Source organism: Canis lupus, chromosome 6 (genome assembly GCF_011100685.1).
Source record: "Canis lupus familiaris isolate Mischka breed German Shepherd chromosome 6, alternate assembly UU_Cfam_GSD_1.0, whole genome shotgun sequence".
In the NCBI taxonomy this organism is placed as follows: domain Eukaryota; kingdom Metazoa; phylum Chordata; class Mammalia; order Carnivora; family Canidae; genus Canis; species Canis lupus.
In genome coordinates this window covers 11,879,343-11,901,061 of record NC_049227.1, presented here as the reverse complement: position 1 = coordinate 11,901,061, position 21,719 = coordinate 11,879,343, and the positions used below count along the sequence as shown (strand labels likewise).

General features: G+C 42.9%; 1 protein-coding gene and 1 non-coding gene across 4 annotated transcripts; both read left to right on the top strand.

Annotated features, from left to right (window-relative positions):
* Positions 1–949: 949 nt before the first annotated feature.
* Positions 950–20,175, top strand: KDELR2 (KDEL endoplasmic reticulum protein retention receptor 2). Of its 3 annotated transcripts, none has more exons than XM_038539489.1 (5): positions 950–1,142; positions 10,773–10,873; positions 15,022–15,180; positions 16,207–16,459; positions 18,081–20,175. In XM_038539489.1, exons 1-5 carry the CDS (start codon positions 1,052–1,054, stop codon positions 18,113–18,115), a joined length of 639 nt encoding a protein of 212 aa, XP_038395417.1. In that variant the 5' UTR covers positions 950–1,051; the 3' UTR covers positions 18,116–20,175. The 3 variants fall into 3 exon arrangements, with proteins under 3 accessions (XP_038395417.1, XP_038395416.1, XP_038395418.1); XM_038539488.1 differs by lacking the exon at positions 18,081–20,175 and adding an exon at positions 16,541–16,686 and having other exon boundaries at positions 16,207–16,501; XM_038539490.1 differs by lacking the exon at positions 16,207–16,459 and having other exon boundaries at positions 964–1,142.
* On the top strand, positions 16,745–16,848 carry LOC119872421. Its single transcript, XR_005361511.1, has one exon. It is a non-coding gene; the product is annotated as a small nucleolar RNA U13 (small nucleolar RNA).
* Positions 20,176–21,719: the final 1,544 nt, after the last annotated feature.

Genomic DNA, 21,719 nt, shown 5'->3' with positions numbered 1-21,719 from the left:
TATTTTCTCATCCTACAGAAATGTTCAGATTTTTTTTTTAAAGATTGATTGAATTATGATAGAGAGAGAGAGGCAGAGACACAGGCAGAAGGGGAAGCAGGCTCCATGCAGGGAGCCCAATGTGGGACTTGATCCTGGGACCCCAGGACCACGCCCTGGGCTGAAGGCAGGTGCTAACCTGTTGAGCCACCCAGGCATCCCCAAAACACTGATTTCTTAAAATTAAAATTAGGATCTATGATCCAGACGTTTCTTTTTTTTAAGGTTTTATTTATTTATTCATTATAGACATAGAGAGAGAGAGAGAGAGAGAGAGAGAGAGAGGCAGAGACACAGGCAGAGGGGGAAGCAGGCTCCATGCAGGGAGCCCAATGTGGGACTTGATCCTGGGACCCCAGGACCACACCCTGGGCTGAAGGCAGGTGCCCAACCGCTGAGCCACCCAGGGATCCCCGAAATGTTCACTTTTTCTCCTAATTCTGCACTCTCTTTCTCAAAGAGAGTCCCCAGAATGGTAAAAACTGCAACTGCCCGGCCGAAGCGGCATGCTTCCGTTCACCCCCAATAACGACCTCATGTCTGAAGCGAACCCATCGCTCATTAATGTTTTATTTTCCCCTTCACTTTTTCATCCAGCAAGCTTGCAAGAGCTCTTAAGAACAGTAGGAAGGTAGGGAAAAATCCCTCACAAGGAAGTATCATTTCAAAAATTAAAGGAAATCGCTGGAACCCGAGGGGAAGACGGAAACCAGTAGGGTGAAGTTGGCCAGGGGTCGGGATCCTGGGAAGGGAGCCCCCCCCCCGCCCCCCTACGCGGGCGCTTCGGACCGCGCCTGCGCTGGGCGCGTCCCCTTTAAGGGGCGGGGCTGGGGCGGGGCCAGGCGGCGTCCCCCTCTCCCAGACTCCCCCGCGCGCGCCGGCAGTTCGGCCACGTCCCTGGCCACGTCGCGCCGGCTCTCGCCATCTTCGCCGCTTCCTTTCAGGGGCCGTCGCCGCCGCCGCCGCCGCCTGAGCCGCAGAGCCCCGGGCCGCCGCGCCGACCGCCGCCGCCATGAACATCTTCCGGCTGACGGGGGACTTGTCCCACCTGGCGGCCATCGTCATCCTGCTGCTGAAGATCTGGAAGACGCGCTCCTGCGCGGGTGAGCGGCGGGCCAGGTCCCGGAGAGGCTCGGGCGCCAGGCCGGGTCGCCCCGAGGAGCCGCCGACCTCGGCCGCCCCTCTGCCCGCGGGCCTGCGGCGCCCGACACACCCCCTCGGCCAGCCCGGCGAGCTGCCAGCCCGGCGTGGGTGTGTGTGTGGGGGGAACCCTGCGGCCGCTCCGGGGTGGGCGCCCAGGCCGGGCGGGGTGTCGCGGCGCTGGGCCCAGCTCGGCGCTGGGTCGGCCCCTGAACTTGAGCGGTCGGGGCGGGGCGGGGGAGAGGGCGCCAGCCGGAATGCGCGGGCCTCATTCTGTCTGAAAAGTTTGGATGGGGCGGGGGCCGGGGGAGTCCGGCAGGCTCGCCCCCGGCCTTCGGCTCTGATGGGCGCTGCTCCGCCCGCCTGGGCGCCTGGGCGGCGGGTCCGGAGGTGCTGGGAGCCCGCGAATCAATGGGACGGGAGGGAGGAGGATGGGCAGGCCCGCGGCCCGCTCGGCCTGACGTGGCAGCCAGGCCGGCCCGGGAGGTGGAGCGGGCGCGGGGAGGTCACCCCGCTCCCCACCCAGCCCCTTCGAGCACTGGCCTCTAGGTTAGGGTGTCGGGCCAGGCCTGATTAGAGTGGTGTGGGCTTCACCCCAGCGCTGGGGCCCAGGGGCACGCCCGCCGTGGGAGGGGGTGTGAGGAGGTACCTAAGTAAAATTTTGGGGGGACCATCAGTGCTGCTTTGAGAAACGAACTAGTTTGTGGAACTCGGGTGCCTCCGTCTAATAACGGGTTCTCTTCAACCTGCGGCGCCGGGGTACCGCCGAGGTCTGATGCGGTCTCCTGTAATTCCTCACTCCACGTCACCAGTGAGTTGGCGACTCCCTCCTCTGGAGTACACATTTCATGCATGCATTGCTGGAAGGCAGTGGGACAGATCTTCCCCAGATAATAGCAGTGAAGTTTTAACATTTCATTACCCCTAAAAGCTTCAGAGTGGCGACTTTTTAGATGATTTCTTAAAATGCAGTGTCTTTAAACGTCTTTTTGATGCCATGGCGTCAGTGAAATAACTTTTGAATTCAAGAGCTTAATTTTCTCAGAGGCAGTAAAAGATGGACCTGGTGGCAGAGATCCCATTTCCCTGATCAGTTTCTAAAGATTTCCACATCTAGAGTAACACTGCACATCACTGACTGTTGTTGTCTTCAGGACTCCCCTGTCTCCCCAGAATATACCTGAGATGGAGGAAGTACGCAAAAACAAAAGAGACCTTTGAGCAATCAAAATGGATGTTACAAAGTCCATGTACTGAAACCAGTGTTGTGTGGCTTGGAGGTGATCTCTCATTTTTGTACATTTTCTGAGAGATTCAGTTGTAAGATTTCCAATTATAGCAAGGTGATTGCAGCAATTGTGATAGCTGACATTTACTAAGTACACTTACTGTGTACTAGGTAGTGCAGTAAATGGTTTGTATTGCTTATTCCACTTAGTCTTTAAACTGGTCTTAAGAGCCAGGTGCTATCCTCCCCATTCCATGGATCAGGGAACTGAGTTTTAAGGGAGGTGAGGAAATTAGTGGTAGAGCCAGGATTGAAACAAGGAAGCTAACTCACAGTTAAGGATTTTGAATCAGTATCTATTTTGGCCTAAGTACTTTTAGTTTAAACTTTGATGCCAGATCGGTAGTTTAGGTAATCTTTTTTGTTGCACTCAGGCAAGGTGTGATAGTGTCGTGTCCTGTCTCCCCCCCCCCCCCCCCACATACCCCATTTTATTAAGATATAATTGACATATAACCTTGTATTAGTTTTAGGTGTGTAATGTGATTTGATATGTGTATATATTGTGAAATGACCACCACAATAAGTTTAGTTAACATCCATCACTGCACATAGTTAACCATTTTTTTTTTCTGGTGATGAGAACTTTTAAGATCTACTCTCTTATTAACTTTCAAATATGCAGTATAGTGTTATTGACTGTAGTCATCGTGCTGTACATTGCATCCCCAGGACTTATTGATTTTAAAACTGGAAGTGTATACCTTTTGACTACCCATGTTTACCCATACCTCACTCAGAAAGTGTTACTTTTAATCTTGGTTTTTGCTGCGAAATTTTTGTATGAGTCTCTTCATCTTCCCTCATGTGTTTCTCAGAAGCCTGTTTCTGTCAAGTCCTTAAGTGTTGAAGCATACTGTCTTTTAAACACGTATCTAGGGATGCCTGGGTGGCTCAGCAGTTTAGCGCCTGCCTTTGGCCCAGGGCGTGATCCTGGAGTACCTGGATTGAGTCCCACATGGGTCTCCCTGCAGGGAACCTGCTTCTCCTTCTGCCCATGTCTCTGCCTCTCTCTGTGTGTGTCTCTCATAAATAAATAAATAAAATCTTTAAAAATAAATAAACACATATCTAAGATACGGGGGAGAAGCCAGTGCACCAGGTATAGAATTCTTTTTTTTTTTTTTTAAGATTTTGTTTATTTATTCATAGAGACACAGAGAGAAGGAGAGAAAGAGGCAGAGACAGAGGCAGAGGGAGAAGCAGGCTCCATGCAGGGAACCTGACATGGGACTCGATCCCGAGTCTCCAGGATCACACCCCAGGCTGTAGGCCCTGCTAAACCGCTGCGCCACCGGGGCTGCCCCAGGTATAGAATTCTTAAGGGAACCCTTGAGTCATATGGAGAAAGTGAGACAGTTTGCTGTTTAGTTTGCTTAATATTCACTATCTGCATATGGGAGATTTAGGAAAATAGAAAATACTTCAGCCAAAATAATAAGGAAGATAAGTAGTTAAGTTCATGTGTATTTGTCTGGTGTTCCTACAGTTAACCTGTACTTATAGGGCATTATTGAACTCTAGTATCTTTATTAGAGTTAGGATCATTTTAGTTCTTAAACATGAGATTTCCTGGTCTTTTAAAAATCAAAACCACTGAGATCATTTATTCAGACTTAAGTGCTAAATTTGATTGGCTGCTTTGTTTTTCCATTCTAAATTATGAAAGTTGTTTAGAGGCCTTTGAAAGAGTAAGAATTTGATATGAGTTTCTCAAATAACTGGAATAAGAGACTTGTACATTCAGGTTGTGTTTCTCACTCTGACAATACTGGTATTGGGAATCATTTTAGGATTTTGGCACCTGTTTTAAACTTGCCTGCAGCTAGAACCAGGGGACTTTGTTCCCTTAGGGTAAGGGATGTGACAGATTAGTGAGGAAGCTGGAGATTCTGTTTTCCTGACCATCTAATTTGAGAATGGCTACCTTAAGGGGCCTGTTTTGAAGTGAGGGCAGAAGAGCTGATCTTGGTGTAGCTGTCTGTGTCTTTCTCTGCCACTGTCGCTACAAAGTGGTGCGCCCACATGAAGTGTGACTTTCTCATATCCCTAAACTGTCACTGCAGCTGGATCCACAGTATGCTCAAGATATGCACTTTATCCTTGTTCTAAACACTGACCTGGATAGCCTTGGGAGAAAAGCCTTGGTTTGTAGATGAAGAACTTCCCAGCAACATTTTTTCTGTAGGCTGGCTGATAGTTATTAATAGTGCTGTATCTATTGTGCTTAAATTACTAGTGGAGTCCTTTTGAGATCCATGACTCCCAGCCACCATCTCCTAGTCTCTCCTCCTCCCCCATCTATTGCTTTGATTGTTGTTAGCTGTTGTTATGTGGGTTGTGTTGACTTTTTGTCCTTCCAAACAAGACAGGAACATATAGTGTCCCCTGCATTCCTCATAATTGGACAACTTATAATTTTGAAGTATAGAATCTCATCTTTTATTATGATCATTGAGAATTCAAGAAGCTTCTGTATCACAGCTTCCTCTTAGTAGCAGCTGTCACCTCTATTCTTTTGACTGCCAGTCTGTTGACTAATTGTTGCTCTCAAACATCTACTGACCATGCATTGTGTGCAAGGCCCTGAGGACACAAGAGCAGCACCTTGTACCTATCAAAGTCTCTGTTTCAAGAAAGTTGGCAATTTATTTGAAATAATAAGAAATACATAAAAAATTTAAAAAAATAAAAGGTATTAAATATTAAACCATGTAGGCAGTAAATCTTGTGGATGTGAAGTGGCTTGGAGGATCCCAGGGAAGGCTCCCTTGACTTCCCAGCAAGGTGTATATAAGACCTCTGTAAGAAAAGTCTGAAACTTTGTTGATTGACACAGAAGATGACCTGACCTAATGTATCTTCATAACCATGGTCCTGCATAGGACCAGGTAGGCTGGTAAGGAAGCAAGATGATTCATCTCCCGAAATGAAGTCACTGATTTAGAATATCATCAAAGTTAAAAGACAGTAACCTGAGAGAAATAATCTGTAATATATCTAAGTGACAAAAAGTTAATATGCATAATTAAATACTCCTATAAATAAAAAAAGGGTAGAAAAATGCGCAAAGTTGGCAGTTCACAGAAGAGTAACAGAAGGCTCATTAAGCATGAAAGCATGCCCAGCCTTACTAATAGTTAGGAACTGGGATAATAAAATGGCAATGCATACCATTATTTCCTTACTGGGTGAAAAAAGAGGTTTATAACATCTAACATAGGCAAGGATGTGAAAGGGCATTCTCCTTTAGTGTTAGTATGAAAATTGGCACAGCCTTTCTAGGGGAAATCTGACTGTTTAGCAATTTGATGTTCATATGTTTTATCCTAGCAAAGGATATCCTAGCAAAGGGCATCAAAACCACAGAAACCGCCACATATGTGAATAAACTGTCTATGGGTATAAAGATATTCTTGTACCTAAATAAGTACAAAACACTGTTTATAGGTAAAAAGATGTTTGTAGTATTCATAAAAACAAAAGTTGTAAACAACCCAAATATCTGTTAATAGAGTGGTTGCTCAAATGTGATATGGTTATACTATAGAACACTATGCAACCTTTAACAAGAAAGAGCTAGAAGTATTAACAGGAGAAGATATCTGAGAGGTTGAGTTTAAAAAAGCAAATTGAAGGGGCTCCTAGGTGGCTCAGCTAGTTAAGTGTCTGCCTTCAGCTCAGGTCATGATCCCAGGGTTCTGGGATTGAGCTTCCTGCTCAGTGGGGAACCTGCTTCTCCCTCTCCCTCTGCTGCTTCCTGTGCTCTCTCTCAAATATGTAAAATCTTTACCAAAAAAAAAAGGTAAAGCAAAAGATTATATGGCTCCGTTTTCAGAGCAAATATATGCAGGTACATATACAAGCATATATACAGAAAGGAGTTTTTTAAAAGCCTGGAAAGTTGCACTTATTTATTTATTTTAAAGATTTTATTTATTCATGAAAGGCACAGAGAGAGGCAGAAACATAGGCAGAGAAAGAAGAGGCTTCCTGCAGGGAGCCCAGTGTGACACTCAGTCTCATGACCCAGGGACCACAACCCTAGCCAAACGCAGACACTCAAACACTAAGCTACCCAGGTGTCCCAGGAAAGTTGCACTTAAAACAGGGGTGGGAGGGTTGTTAAAAAGTCATTTTGGACAAAAAAAAAAAAAAGTCATTTTGTTTTTATTCCATATATTTTAGCCCAGTTAGAATTTTTAATTAAATAGCATGGATTTCTTTGAAAGCAAGAAGAAATAGCAAATCAGTACATAATAAGAGCTGTCATTTATCAAGCATTTGTAGTGTGGCAGGTATAGTATAAAGCACTTTTTCTCTAATGGTCCCATAAAGTTGTCATAATTTGTCCCCATTTGACAGATGCAGAAAGTGAGGTTTGGCAGTCGGGAGAGAGGGCAATGTATGTAATGGGCCCAGGCTTAACTCTGTTCCTGGGCTGAGCTTAAACCCAGTTTGTCTACCTCTGGAGCTTCTTTTTCCCTAAGTAACAAAAGTTGTGTTACGAGTTAGTTCCTATTAGGCTGCTGGTTCCAGGGAAAGTTAATGGACTTTAGGAGAATATCCATAAGACAATGGCTTGGAGCATGGTTCCTGGGGCCCTTGTTGAATGCTGCCTTATTGACAGTGCAGAATGTTCTGGTGGTCTAACCTGGGGGGGAGGGGGGGCTTACAGCTCACCTGTTACCAGAACAAAAATAATTAATGGAAAGCTTTTCTGTTTGATCAAGGGTTCTTTTCTATATACCACTGGGAATATAAGAAATCCAACTTTAACCTGCAGTGTAATTTAAAGTAATATATACTGTAGTGTATAGTTGTAGGATTTTATTAAACCTAACTTGGGGGATCCCTGGGTGCCTCAGTGGTTTAGCGCCGCCTTTGGCCCAGGGCATGATCCTGGAGTCCCGGAATCGAGTCCCACATCAGGTTCCTTTGGAGCCTGCTTCTCCCTCTGCCTGTGTCTCTGCCCCTCTCTCTCTCTGTGTCTCTCATGAATTAAAAAAAAAAAAAAAAAAAAAAAAAAACAGAACAAAAAACAAACAAAAAAAACCCCCTAACTTGGCCCAATGGGGAAAGATAGGAATGGTGTTAGGTTTAATGACTGATTTCTATTTAACATGTTATACTCCTTAATACAGATATTTGGTGCATGTGGTATTGGGATGGCTCTTTTAGAAACATTCAGGATGAGTATTCTTGAGAGCTTGTTACCTGCTAGCCTTTACATGCTTTGATCTCAAAACAGGGAGAAAGTGACTGTGGGACCCCTCAGGCTTTGCAAGAGGTTCTCCCCCTTTAAGGAGATTCCTGCCTCTGCCTGCTCTGGGGTCCCTGCCATCTTGTGAAGACAAGAAAATTTTTCTCTCTTAAGGGAAAAAGCTGCTGCTTGGTAATCAGGATCCTAGACCAGGAAGAATAGGGTAGAACTGAATAAGCAAACTTATATTTCCAGCATGTTCTTTACATGGATTCTGTACCACAAGACAAGCTGCAGGCCACATGCTGCCTGTCTCTCTTTCCCTCTCCTGCTCAGAGGGCTCTTCTACCCTCTGGTTAGCAGTAAATTAGGGCAGAACCCAAAGAACATTGCCTATTTACAGTCATAGAGGCACAGTATGACTTAGAAACTCTTTGGAAATGTTATCCCAAAATACCACAAAATGAGAATTTACCCCATGACATGAAAATAAAATGAATTCTATCTTTTTTTTTTTTTTTTTTTGGACCATTTGTTCATTCATTTGGCAGATATTTTCTTAGCCCTGCTGTGTGTCAGGCCTAGTGCTGAGCACTGAGAATACAAAATGGGTAAGACATGACCCCAGCCTTTGGAGATCTCAGTGTCTGTTGGAGAAGAAGGAAGACAGGCAATCAGATAATCGCAGTGTATTTTATAAGACCATAATAGGAGCTAGGGCAGCAGCTGGTGGGGAGTAATTCCCATTATATACTTGCTGAATGAATAAACATCACCAAGGGAGGGTGTCTTCAAAGACGATTTCCCAGAGTGAAGTGATATGTGATTTGGGTCCCAAAGGGAGTGGTAAAAGCAATATGATAGTCCTGGGTTTTTAATTTGGGAATGCTGAAAATGAAAAATTACAAATCTGACTCCCAAAGTTCCATTAGAATAAACCCCTTATAACAAATTTGCCTGCATGTACCCTGTAATTTTTTGTTTAAAATATTGGAAAGAACCAGATGGTAAAGGATCTGGGAATTTCTCTCTCAAAGCTTCAACAAGTATCAGATGTGAACTGCATGCTCCCTATCCTTTTCCTCTTCATCTTGTCTTTCTCTTTCTCTCCCGTGTCTCTATGTGAATGGCAGCCTCATTATTTTTCTTTAGAACATTGATCTCTCTGATAAGAAAAATAACTCCCTGTTACTGGGGAAGACTGGAAGGAGCAGACTGTCTGTATCTCCACCTTTGACCCTTAAAATTGGTTGCTATTGATAGATCCAGAAGAGAGTCAACTTTTTCTTCAGATTCTGTTTTGGTGGTTTTGTGAATAGACTAGAACTGTAGTTATTCATATGGAGAAAGTAACATTCTTGTCCAGGCTTTTACAAGCTGCAGAATTGTTTTATAAGATATCATTTAAAAACAATGTGGGGATCCCTGGGTGGCGCAGCGGTTTGGCGCCTGCCTTTGGCCCAGGGCGCGATCCTGGAGACCCGGGATCGAATCCCACATCGGGCTCCCGGTGCATGGAGCCTGCTTCTCCCTCTGCCTGTGTCTCTGCCTCTCTCTCTCTCTCTGTAACTATCATAAATAAATAAAAATTAAAAAAAATAAAAATAAAAAATAAAAATAAAAACAATGTGATTTTCGGGGATTCCTGGGTGGCTCAGCAGTTTGGAGCCTGCCTTCGGCCTGCGGCATGATCCTGGGGTCCCTGGATTGAGTCCCGCGTCAGGCTTCCTGCATGGGACCTGCTTCTCCCTCTGTGTCTCTGCCTCTCTCTCTCTCTCTCTCTCATGGATAAATGAGTAAAATTAAAAATAATAATAATAAAATTAAAAATGATTTTCATGTTATGTATGAGTGTTGCCAGTAATATGGTGCAGTGACATTTCTGCTAAATACATGCTTGCTTAAATATTTAATGGTGTGAAGTTTGCAACATAGAGGAAGGTGGGTGGGTTCTGATGTGTAGTAAGATTCAGTTTCCTTAATGAATTCACTCAATCTTCTGAAACCCATAGTTCACATCCTTTGTCACATAAATATTTGGCCAAATATAGATGTCAAAAAAGCTGAGTGTACATACTATGTGACCTTCAATACCTACCCCCAACCCCCAATGGAGTCTCCACATCCTTAAATGACGCTCTGGAGGTAGACTGGTGGTTGGCAGTAAGTAGAAGCAGATTAAAAAAAAAAAATTATTTTTTTTTAAGACTATTTTCTTTTGAGGACTGACTATAGTAGTAGATTCCCACCCTTTTGTTGCCATAGCATCCATAGCAACATTTTTATGGCTGTGTGATGAATCTAAGAGATGGAATTTTTAAAAATCTTAACATGCTGCCCTCACAAAATCAGTCACCTTGGGAGGCCGTACCACCACTCCACAGGGTTACCGCTCACTCTTACCTGAAGCAGTGCAGTGTTCCTCACTGAGTTCCTCATCTCCTTAATCAGGTTAGACCCCAACACGATGAAGGATTTGTCTTCATGAGATATATTGTTTTAAAGTGGAAAGAAGGATGCTAAAGGTAGCAGACAAGTTATAACACTAAATACCAGCAGAATTGGTGAAATTATTTTTGTCTAAAGTATATATTTGAAAAATACAATGTTCAGGGGCCCCTGGGTGGCTCAGTCAGTGTCCAACTCTTAATTTTGGCTCAGTTCCTGATCTTGGAGTTGTGATTGAGCCCTGTGCTCAGGGTAGAGCCTGCATGGTCCTTCTCCCTCTGCTCCTCCCCCACTAGTGTATGCACGCGCTCTCTCAAAAATAAATAAAATCTTTTTTAAAAAAGAAAAATATAATGTTCATTCGAACAGTACACATCCTGGTATATTGATTGGCACTGGCATAATTAAGGCACTTTCCCATAGTCACCCAGCATGATAAGACTGCAGAGCTGTTAGACCCTCTCCAAAGAAGCATGTTCAGGAATGCTAAGTGAAAAGAAAACTAGAGCTGCTGTCATTTTGGAGTCACCCCAGACATCAGCCTTTGACCCTGGAGCCCACTTGTCCTGTCTCCACTTCCTGCAGTGTTCTCTGCAGGAAGCACTCAGCTCCTCTAAGAGAGGCTTTTCTAATACTTTCCTTTTGTTTCTTTAGGTATTTCTGGAAAAAGCCAGCTTCTCTTTGCACTGGTCTTCACAACTCGTTACCTGGATCTTTTTACTTCATTTATTTCATTATATAATACATCTATGAAGGTATGGTATGGCATCCAATGGAATGCATTTTATACATAATTCACAGGCCTATGGAAACTATTAAGTTGATGTCAGTTGTACAGTTAAACATTTTCTAGAATAATGTCTAAACATGCTGTTCTAGACCTAAGCACTTTTAGACCACCTTGTACAAAGAAGTGGGGATAGTGTTATCATTAAGCACATTTTCTGTTTCAGAGTATCTGTTTAATTGAAGTGCTTTGCAGTTAGAGATTTTTTAATCTTACATTCCTTGAGTATGATAAACCTCTAAAGCTCTTGATAACCCTGTAAGAAAGAGAGATAACTATTATGTTTCAAGCAGGGAAATTACAGACTCACTGGGAAATCCAGCAGGTTGGTTCAGAACAAGGACTGGAAGCTTAGCTAGGCTCCTCGCTGCAATACCTCGTTTTGCTCTTGTGGGAGAGATTATGTATAGACTTCGACTTCTTTTCTTTTTTTTTCATGCTAAATCCATGTTTCTGGAACTTTTCTGTGTGCCATCTTTAGTACTTTTGCTATGCCTAAATAACATCTGTACCATAATTTTCTCAATGTGTTTATAAAACCTTTTAACTTTCTTAAGCATTAGTATCCATGGCTTTGGTGTCCTTCTATTTTTCTAAATCCACATTAAAACAAACTTGTAATTATTAAAATGCAAGATGTTTGTGTACCATCTCACATCTTGTGGACTACTGGGGGTGCATGCTCTCTACTTGCTGAGGCCTCAGTTTCCCAGAGTCATTGAACTTACATTTATTGAGCACCCGCAGTGGTGGGTACTTCCCTAGGATTGAAGATAAGGCAGAAAACGAGCAGAAGTCTTATTAAGTTTCTGGTTGGGGAGAGTAGACCAATCATCCCAATCGATACTTAGTGAGTGATAGCAGTTTGTGATGAGTGCTAAGAAGTATGGGGGGAAAGAAAAAGAAGTATGGGGCTCTCAGGGTGTGCAGTAGAAGTCTCATTTCTTTCATTCATTCGTTCTACATAGTTTACTGAGCACCTGTGTATGTGGGGGGGGGACAGTGTTGTAGGCACTTGATTATTGGCACACCTGATAAAGTCAAGTTTAAGCTGAAGCCTATTTGGTGTGGTATTTAAAAAGCGTTTTTCATAAACACGGATCAAAGTAGACAAAACCATATTTGGGTCTGTGGTCTTTACTAAAAAACTAATTTGAGTTGCCTGTAATCATTTCATTCTTCATTACTAAGTGACCAGGGCCTAGTAATCAGGAAATAATTAGCTTACTTAAAACCGGTAGGTCCCTGCTTATTGTCCAGGCAAGTCAAAACTGCAGATATTACTAGTGTGTAAGCAGAAATCCTCCTCCGTTTTCCTTGGGATACCTAGCTTTCAGAGGAATCCTTCTTGCTTGGTTCTAATTTCCAAGCACATCCTGAAAATCAGAGGAGTGACAGCCAAGTTTTATGTGCTCATTGCCTTTTTTTTTTTTTTTTTTTTTTTAATTCATGAGAGCCAAAGGGAGAGAGGCAGAGACCCAGGCAGGGGGAGAAGCAGGCTCCATGTACGGAGCCTGATATGGGACTCGATCCCCGGGTCCCCAGGATCACACCCTGAGCCGAAGACAGACGCCAAACCACTGAGCCACCCAGGTGTCCCTACTCATTGCTTTGACTTTAAATGCACAGCACTGGTGAGAGGAGAGAAGCAGCTGCTTACCCCAGTGGCCATAAGACCTTTATGAACCAATCTTGGCTGGCTGTAGTCCGGGCGCTGGGGAAGGACCCCCACAAACATGTGCCTTGGCTGGATGTTCTGCTGGAGGAGACTTTGTGTATAAATGTATATATGTTGTGTTGATACCTGTAGATTGTATGTTATTTATATATATGTATACATATCTATATGGAGAGAACTCTAACCATATATTAATTTTTTTTTTTTTTAGTAGTTGGTATATGGGTATAACCAACAATTTTAGTACCTTGTCAACTATGTATTTGCAAATATAACTTCATGATGAGGTACCAGGGATAGTTTAGTTATTTTGTCTTTAGACATATGAGGGCTTGATGATTGCTCTCATTTTCCTAATAAGTTATTTGCCCAAATGTTTTCCTAATTAAGTTTCACGAGGTGGTTTTCCTAAGGAGTGGTATCGGGTAGCCCAACTGATATCCCATTTCTTTCCATTCAGAGGCTAAAGCTGCCCTTTGATTCTTGTGTGTAAAATTCTGCATTCTGAAAATTGCTATAATTTCAGAATAACAGACTTTTCCTTTGGTGTTTGACCTTTTGAATATGAAAGGACATGACTTGATTGTAAGCCTTTAAACGACTGTACTGCTATGTGAGCTCCCTCGTAGGCGTCAGTGTTTCACAAGTTATCCCTTATTTTTGGTTTGCTGTCATATGCTACCAGACAAAATTTCATAGAAATGATCTGAATGTTCTGTGTTAAAGTAACACACTATAAGTAAAAGTGATCATTGTAGAGTTAAATGTGAGCTATGTTGTATCTTCTATTTAGAAAAGCCCTAGCTGGGGGCACCTGGGTGGCTCAGTCATTTAAGCCTCCAACTCCTGGTTTTGGCTCAGGTCCTGATCTCATGGGTCGTGGAATCGAGCCCTGAGTTGGGCTCCCTGCTCGATGGAGAGTCTTTTCAAGATTCTCTCCCTCTGCCCCTCCCCTCACTCTCTTTCTCCCTCTCTCTTACAACTAAATAAATCTTTAAAAAAGGAGGGGTGCCTGGGTGGCTCAGTGGGTTAAGCATCTGCCTTCAGCTCGAGGCATGATCCTGGGGTCCTGGGATTGAGCCCCATGTTGGGCTCCCTTCTCAACAGGGAGCCTAGTTCTCCTTTTCCCTTCTGCTCATGTTCTTTCTCTCTCAAATAAATAAAGTCCTAAGGAAAAAAAAAAAGGAAAGCACTAGCTAAGAAATAGCATCGTGCTGGAGGGAGGTGCACTGGTTGAACTGCATTGAACTATGTGTTCTTTTTTTTTTTTTCTTAAGCTGCTGCTAATAGTTTAAACTGAGGTTAATAATATATAATAATTAATAATACATAATACATTATTTAACATATGATCCAGCAATCCCATTCCTAGGTATTTACCCAAGAGAAATGAAAACTTAGGTTCACATGAATGTCTGTACATAAATGCTCATAGCAGCTTTATCTGCCATCCCCCAAGCTAGAAACAACCCACCTGTCCTTAAGCTAGTGCGTGGATGAGCAAACTGTGGTATACCCAAACAGTAAACTGTTCAGCAGTAAAAAGGAACTGCTTGTTAATACACACAACAACGTGGTTGGATTGAGAATCCATTATGTTGCTTTTAAGGGCTTCTGGGGGGCTCAGTCAGTTAAGTGCCTACGGCTCACGTCATGGTTCTGGGGTCCTGGGATTGAGCCCCACGTTGGGCTGCTTGCTCAGCGGGGAGTCTGCTTCTGCCTCTCCACTCTGATTTTGCTCTTGCTTGGCTTTTCTCTCTCAAATAAATAAAATCTTTAAAAAAGGGGGGGGGAGGGATCCCTGGGTGGCGCAGCGGTTTAGCGCCTGCCTTTGGCCCAGGGCGCGATCCTGGAGACCCGGGATCGAATCCCACGTCGGGCTCCCGGTGCATGGAGCCTGCTTCTCCCTCTGCCTGTGTCTCTGCCTCTCTCTCTCTCTCTGTGACTATCATAAATAAATAAAAAATTAAAAAAATAAAAAAATAAAAAAAAAATAAAAAAGGGGGGGAGCATTACGCTGCTTGAAAGAAGCCAGTCTTAGGGGGACATACGATACAATCTCATTATTTGGCATTCTGGAAAAGGCAAAAACTGCAGGGACCAAGAATAGATCAGTTATCAAAAAGAGGAAGAAGAATAGATCGGTTTCCACTAGAGGTTGGGCCTGGGGAGAGGGCTTGACTACAGAGGGGCAGGTCTGAGGGAGGTGTTTAGGTGTCACTTGATAAGACTATTCTGTGTCTCAGTTGTGATGGTGGTTATATGACTTATAGAACTCTCTATTCCCCAGAAGCAAACTTTATTGTATTTAAGTTTCAAAACAAAAAAAGCTAAGAAAAAAAATCATGCCTTTCTGAGCATATGGATGATGTAGAAAGCCAAGGGAGTTGGAACTGTTGTAAAATATGGATGACCTGGTGCTTTTCTTCTGTCTTTAGCTCATCTACATTGCCTGCTCCTATGCCACGGTGTACCTGATCTACATGAAATTTAAGGCAACCTACGATGGAAATCATGATACCTTCCGAGTGGAGTTTCTGGTGGTCCCTGTGGGAGGCCTCTCCTTTCTAGTCAATCATGATTTCTCTCCTCTGGAGGTTAGTGAAGAGATTATTTAGGGAAATAGACGTGTTTGCAGATAATGTGGGTGGTTCTGATTTGTTTTTTCGATTTGACAAGCTTCTGGTGCAGCATATACCCTATTAGGTCTAAATAAATCACAGACAGGAGTTAAGCTTCCAGGTATTTGGGCATCTGCTGACAGATTATTGCTGGATTCTCCTCTAGAGAATGAACCAGGCTTCTGTGGTAGCAAACATAGTGCCTTGCCTGTGCAGGTGCTTCAAGAGCACCTAGCTTTGTTTCCTTTTCATGTAGGGGAGTTGCATGTTGATGCTGCGTGCAAATCCCCTAAGCAGTGTTGCTACACTGCTGGTATTTAGAAGAGTGGTTTGCATGGTGCCCTGTACTCCACAGAGCAGCAGCCTGCTCCTGGATGCCTAACCCTTCCCTTAGCATCTTGGGGAAGCTGCTGGTCGTGGATTCAGAACACTCCCAGAACTACCTGCAAGGCTTACTGTGTGAATCAAGTGCCATTGTTGGGCAGAATGTTTGCATGATTACAATTCCCATTACTTACCCTTTGATTTAACCACACCAAAAAAAGCCTAAAGAATAAGAGAGATGATGTAAATATTGAGATAGTCCGTGAAGGAGACCCAAGTGGTAAGGAAAAGCAGCAGTGGGAGAGCTATCAGCCTCATTCACCCTGGCAGCGAGCAGCGTTCATCCAGGACCCTAGATTCGGAATGGGACAAACTTATCCAGGAGAAACATCTGTGTAGATTCATGGAAAAATGTACCAGGAAGGAGATGTTGGAGAGATGGCTAACGAAAATTCACAGAAGCAAGAGTGTCTGGGTTACCCAGCTTGTCAGTGGAGTGTTGTGCCTCTTCAATGTAGCTCAAGTTTCTGTAATTCATTAAATTGGTGAGCTGCCATGCTTGATGCTCCGATGCCCAGACTCCTCACTTTTTGTGCTGCTCCACAATAAAGCAAGAATATGTCCTATGAACTCATGGTGGGTACTGGGTGCTAATGAAGCCTGTGGTTACTCTTACAGATTTTGTGGACCTTCTCCATCTACCTGGAATCTGTGGCTATCCTCCCTCAGCTCTTCATGATCAGCAAGACAGGGGAGGCGGAGACCATCACCACCCACTACCTGTTTTTCCTGGGCCTCTACCGTGCTCTGTATCTGGTCAACTGGATCTGGCGCTTCTATTTCGAGGGCTTCTTTGACCTCATTGCTGTGGTGGCTGGCGTTGTCCAAACGATTCTATACTGCGACTTCTTCTACTTGTATATTACAAAAGGTACCTCAGGCTGCCTCCTCCCTGCTTTGTTCCTACAGCCATGTGTTTTTTTGTTTTTTGTTTTTTTTTTTTTTCAGCCATGTGTTTTTAGGAGCTCTCCAGCCCAGCATGCTCCTAATCTGGCACTAGCCCATAAAGCAAAACTGGTTTCAGGAAAACATTTTAATGACTGTCAAATAAAATTCTGGGTGTTTTCCTTTTTTTTTCTGTAGCTTCATTGTTTTTCCATAATAGGATGTTTTTATTGTAAGAAATTTAATCAGCTTTTATAACTCTGAATACGTGATCTTTTTGTAGTTGATGAGCATAATGATTGGGTGTTCACGCAGTTGTGTGACAATGTGCCTCCTCAAACCTTGTTACGACCTTGGCATATTATCCATCTGACGTAAAAAATAATAATTCTGAAAATAATCACTTGAAACCCTACCACTCAGAGATGATCGTAATGTTTCAGTAAATGTAATTCCAGATATGTCTATACATATACACAGGTAAATGATTAAGCTGTACATGCTGTTCTATAATCTGGGTTTTTTTTTTTTCCCCACTCACATTTTTTCAAGTCTGTTGATAGAAATCTACATAGTTTTCAGTGGCCGTAGACTATTTCATTTTGTGTATTACCATAATTCACTTCCCCCCCTCCTCATGGGTATTCAGACTGATTTGCTGGTATTAAAATCCAGTGCTTGGGGCATCTGGGTGGTTCAGTTGGTTAGGCATTCCACCCTTGATTTCGGCTCAGGTCATGACCTTAGGGTTGTGAGATTGAGCCCTGCATCAGGCTCTGTGCTAAGGGTGGAGTCTGCTTAAGACTTTCTCTCTCTCTCTCTCTCTCTCTCTGTCTCCTCTTCCTCTCCCTCCCGCTCTCTCCCTCCCCCTCACTTGTGTGCATGCTCTCTCTCTCAAAAAAATTTTTGAAAAAAAAACCAGCAAAAACAGTGGCTAAATCAGTATCCTTGTATGTGTATATTTTCATATTTATATGAATATAGGACATGCGAACATCACAAAGACTTGATGAAAACTGTGGTCCTTGTTAAAAAAAAAGGCATATTTATGCATGTGCACACAAATAAATATAGTTTTAGGGGATTCAGGAACCCTGTAACCCAACCACAGTCTCAGGCTAAAAACCCTTGCTATACAGTATAATTTCTAATGATGGAATTGGTAGGTACAAGGGCATATATATCTTATATCTTTTTTAACATCCAAAATTTCGTAGATCTCTCTGTACATATTAACAGTTATATTTTAATGTATGTTGATTAGGTGAGAAAGTAATGATAAAACACTGCTATGAACTTAGTGACAAGTTCAGTTGAATTTGTGTTTTTTAAATTCAATTGCTGGGACATGGAGGTACATGAAAGAAATCCCAGTATATGTGTACATGACATATTCATATTTCAGAAGTTTGTTTTTTGACACCAAAATCAAATGACTTTTGGTGCCAAAGACTTATTTCCTTGTACCTTCCTCTGTAGTGTCTTGAGGTGACAGATCTCTAGGAGCAGGAAGAAGGAAACTACAAGCTTGTCAATACCAATAACCTTTTTTTCTTTTTTTAATACCAATAACCTTTTATTTTCTTTTCCTCTCTTTAAAATTCTAGTACTCAAGGGAAAGAAGCTCAGTCTGCCCGCGTAAGTGCCAAAGACCATCACCAGCATCTGTCCTTCAGGGTGCTCGGACAGAATTCTTACCACAGCAAAGGCACAAGATGCTTGATACGGAAAATCAGAAACTTAACTCTTTTGTTGCAGATAGTCATCAGTGGCTCTGTAAGAACCCAGAGGAAAAGAACCAGAAGGTTTCTGTTAAATGCATCTTGCCTTATCTTTTTTTATTACTATGTACAAAGATTTTTTTACACAAAGAAACTTAATGCTGTATTAATAAATTCAGTGTGTAGCTTCAATTGGAGTAGTTCCAAAAGTGAAGATTTTGTGAGGAATAAGTGCAAACTTTTTTTTTAATTCTTTGAAATTGTTGATTCTTTGTGTCTGCAATGAAATTGTACTCCTTGACAGTTGATAGATTATATATTCTTCCATCTATCAAACTTGCATTCCACTATATTTATTTTTGCCAAAAGATGAGTTTTATTTGTTTGAAATCTGAGACACTATGTTCAAATTGGTCTATCTTTGTTCAAATTTCTTCCCACCTAATGTGGAAATCCTTCCTTGGACATCACACTACATGTAAGGCTGGTAAGGATGACTCACACAAGCTTATGGTTTTCATTACCAAAATTTTCAGATTCTGAATGTAGATGGAGTCTCGTTTAAGAGTCACCAAAGGTGCCTGCCCCCCTTTCCTGCTAAGAAGAGTCCCTTTGAGACTGTCCCAAGAGTGTCAGAGAACTCAGTGGGCAGGGGTTCTGGTCTGCTTGCCATCTAGGTGTGGGATGTGAGGGACATTAATGATTATGTTGAATCTAGGCTCTACTCCTCTGAGGAATGGAACACAAGGTAGTCACCTATCACTTAAATTTACAATTCCAAAAGATTACTACAACCATGTCCATGCTCAGATTCAAATGGTTTTTCATATCACTTTCGGGTAGTAAAATGATTTACATTTTTTTCTTAATTGGCAGCACCAATTGCCATTCCTTACACTCTTTGATTTGTTTTTGTTTTGTTTTGTTTTTACTGAGCTCTTGCATGATTTATCTTGTGTTACCATCCTAAATAAACATTTTATTAAATGTAGAATAAATTGTCTTATTTGGGGGGGGGGATGAATTAGGCTTTTGGAACATCCTACGTCAGGATGATTTTTTCATTTTCCGATTGGCAACAAAAGCTCTATATAGGGCCGCAAACATTTATCGTTCACAAATCAATCTAAAAGTTTCTGTATTTTGAGGAAAAATTGAAATTTTTCCTCCTAATTTTGCCATTTTATTGATTTGCTACATTTTTTTGATTTATGCAAAAGCATATGACTTTGTTTTTCTCTGATGCACCATAAATGTTAAAGTGTTGAATACTAACAGTGCTTACTACAAGAAGGATGTAGTATTTTTGCTTGCTGCATTAAAATATCTTATGGAAGAAGGGAGCAAGATGGGTTTTATTTTTATCTAATATGTCTCTTAACATCTTTCTAAATTGGCAGTGTGACTTGCACAGTTGAACCTCTTGTCTTTATCTCTCATTTCCACACACACCCCACCCCACCCATACCTCATGGTTGTCCTTTTGTGTATCTGTCTTTCTAGCATTCTAGTCTTGGTTTAGTTTCTGTTTTCATCCTCCTTGGAAGATTCTGAGAGTGTGGAGGAAGGATGGGAAATCTCAGTATAGGTGGAGCAGCCTGCTGCCCACACTGGGGGCAGGGGTGGTGGGCTCACACTGTTTCTGTGCATGTAAATCGAACACAAGCTGGGATCATTATGGGAGAGCATAGTGCAGATGACAGGGATCTGGGACCTCAGCAGGCTGCCTGACTGAAGGCATCGATCTGAAGTATCAGTGTCTCCTCTGGTCATCCTGCCCACGTAAAAGTGAAACTGGCTAAGATGTTACCACCATTTTGTAGTCAACCAGGATGACATGATAAACAGGGTGGCTGAGTGGGAGTGCAGGACTGGGGCAGCGTCCTCACACATGTAGGGGTAAAGGCCTTGTATAATGCGCCTTATGAAGCACTGTTTCAGAGTTCCTTTCATTTCAATAAAGATTATCAGGTAATTAATATTTTTATCCACCTGTTTTATTTGTGTGAATTTTTTTTTAATGAAAGCATGAGGAGAAATAAAGTTAACAAATTTGCCCATTAAGTGGGTTTAAGTTGGCTGCTTACTGACACCAGTGTCAATAACATTTCCTGCTTCCTTCCAGGCTGCTCAGGAAAGGAGTAGGTAGAGAAATAGCTGAGGGGAAGAGAGAAGGTTGCAGGTAGAAGGCCTTGGGAGAAGATCCAGGCCTGCCTTTTCAAAGATGCCACTAGTTTGGACGACTTCCTGGAAAGATTGCTTTTCAATAGAAATCATGAATGCTTGGTGGGAATCCTGTGTAAGAAAAGTTCAAGCTGTGGAGTCAGCCTTGTGTTAGGATTCATGGCTCCTCACACCCTAGCTCCATGAGCCTCCATCTCCGTATTACCTGCAGAGACTTCCACCACAGGACTTTTGCAAGTTGTGAATGGCCCATATTGATGAAGCTCGAAATAGAGCTTGATGCACACACACACATCTAGAGCTCGGCACCTTTGGCCCTCCTCCCCCTCCCCCTGGGCTTAGTTTGGGACAGCTGCCCCGAAAGCTGGCTGGAAAACACTTCGGGCAGGAGTCCTCATGACCTATATGATGACATAGGTCAAATTTGCCCTAGTTGGGAGAGTGATGCAACTATAGACATTCACTGCTAAGTCCCTTCCCAAAACTACCTGAGTGACTAATTGGGTGGGAGCTTCAGGTGCGGTTTCTCTGTGCACTTCGCCCTCTAGTGACTGAATGGGGAATTAGCAAGGAACCCACATTAGCAAGGTTCTCACTCCAACCCCTCTGAGCTAGCCTTTGGAGTGTGTGGAGTCGTGTGGGTGCTGTGGGCCTTAACTCCTCGGGTTCTGAGACCATCTCCTCTCATCCCTGCAGTTTAAGAGCAAGTTGCAGCATAATATAGCACTAATGTTTTAAAACAATGACAGGGATACTTTTTTCTAATACTAGAATGCTCCTAGTCTCTACCTCCAACTTCCAATTGGTCACTAAAAAGGTAAGAGTCTGGGCAGCCCTGGTGGCCCAGCAGTTTAGCGCCACCTTCGGCCAGTATCCTCCCTGCATGGAGCCTGCCTGTGTCTCTGCCTCTCTGTGTGTGTGTGTCTGTCATGAATAAATGAAATCTTAAAAACAAAAAACGGTGAGAGTCTTTGGGCAAGTGCTACACTACACTTGACTCTGTTACCAAAACAGAATGAAAATACGGAATGTGTTTATTCCTCTGATAAGGGATCTAACACAGATACATGGCTAGGTAACAGGAGAACTGGTGTGCCCTACAATGAAAAATTCCCTCATTTACTTTGAATTCTGAGGATTGAAGATCCCAGGGCTGTAAAGAAGAGCTTAGAAAAACAACTATGGAACTTCCTGAAAGGTCACCTGGCTGACACTGCCCACCCCCCACCATCTGAGGACTCAATGCAAGGATATTAATTTTACAGGACACAGACATTTACTCGAAGAAAATTAAATGCTAAAGGGAGAAAATGAACCAATTGATTTGGAAAAATGAAAGAT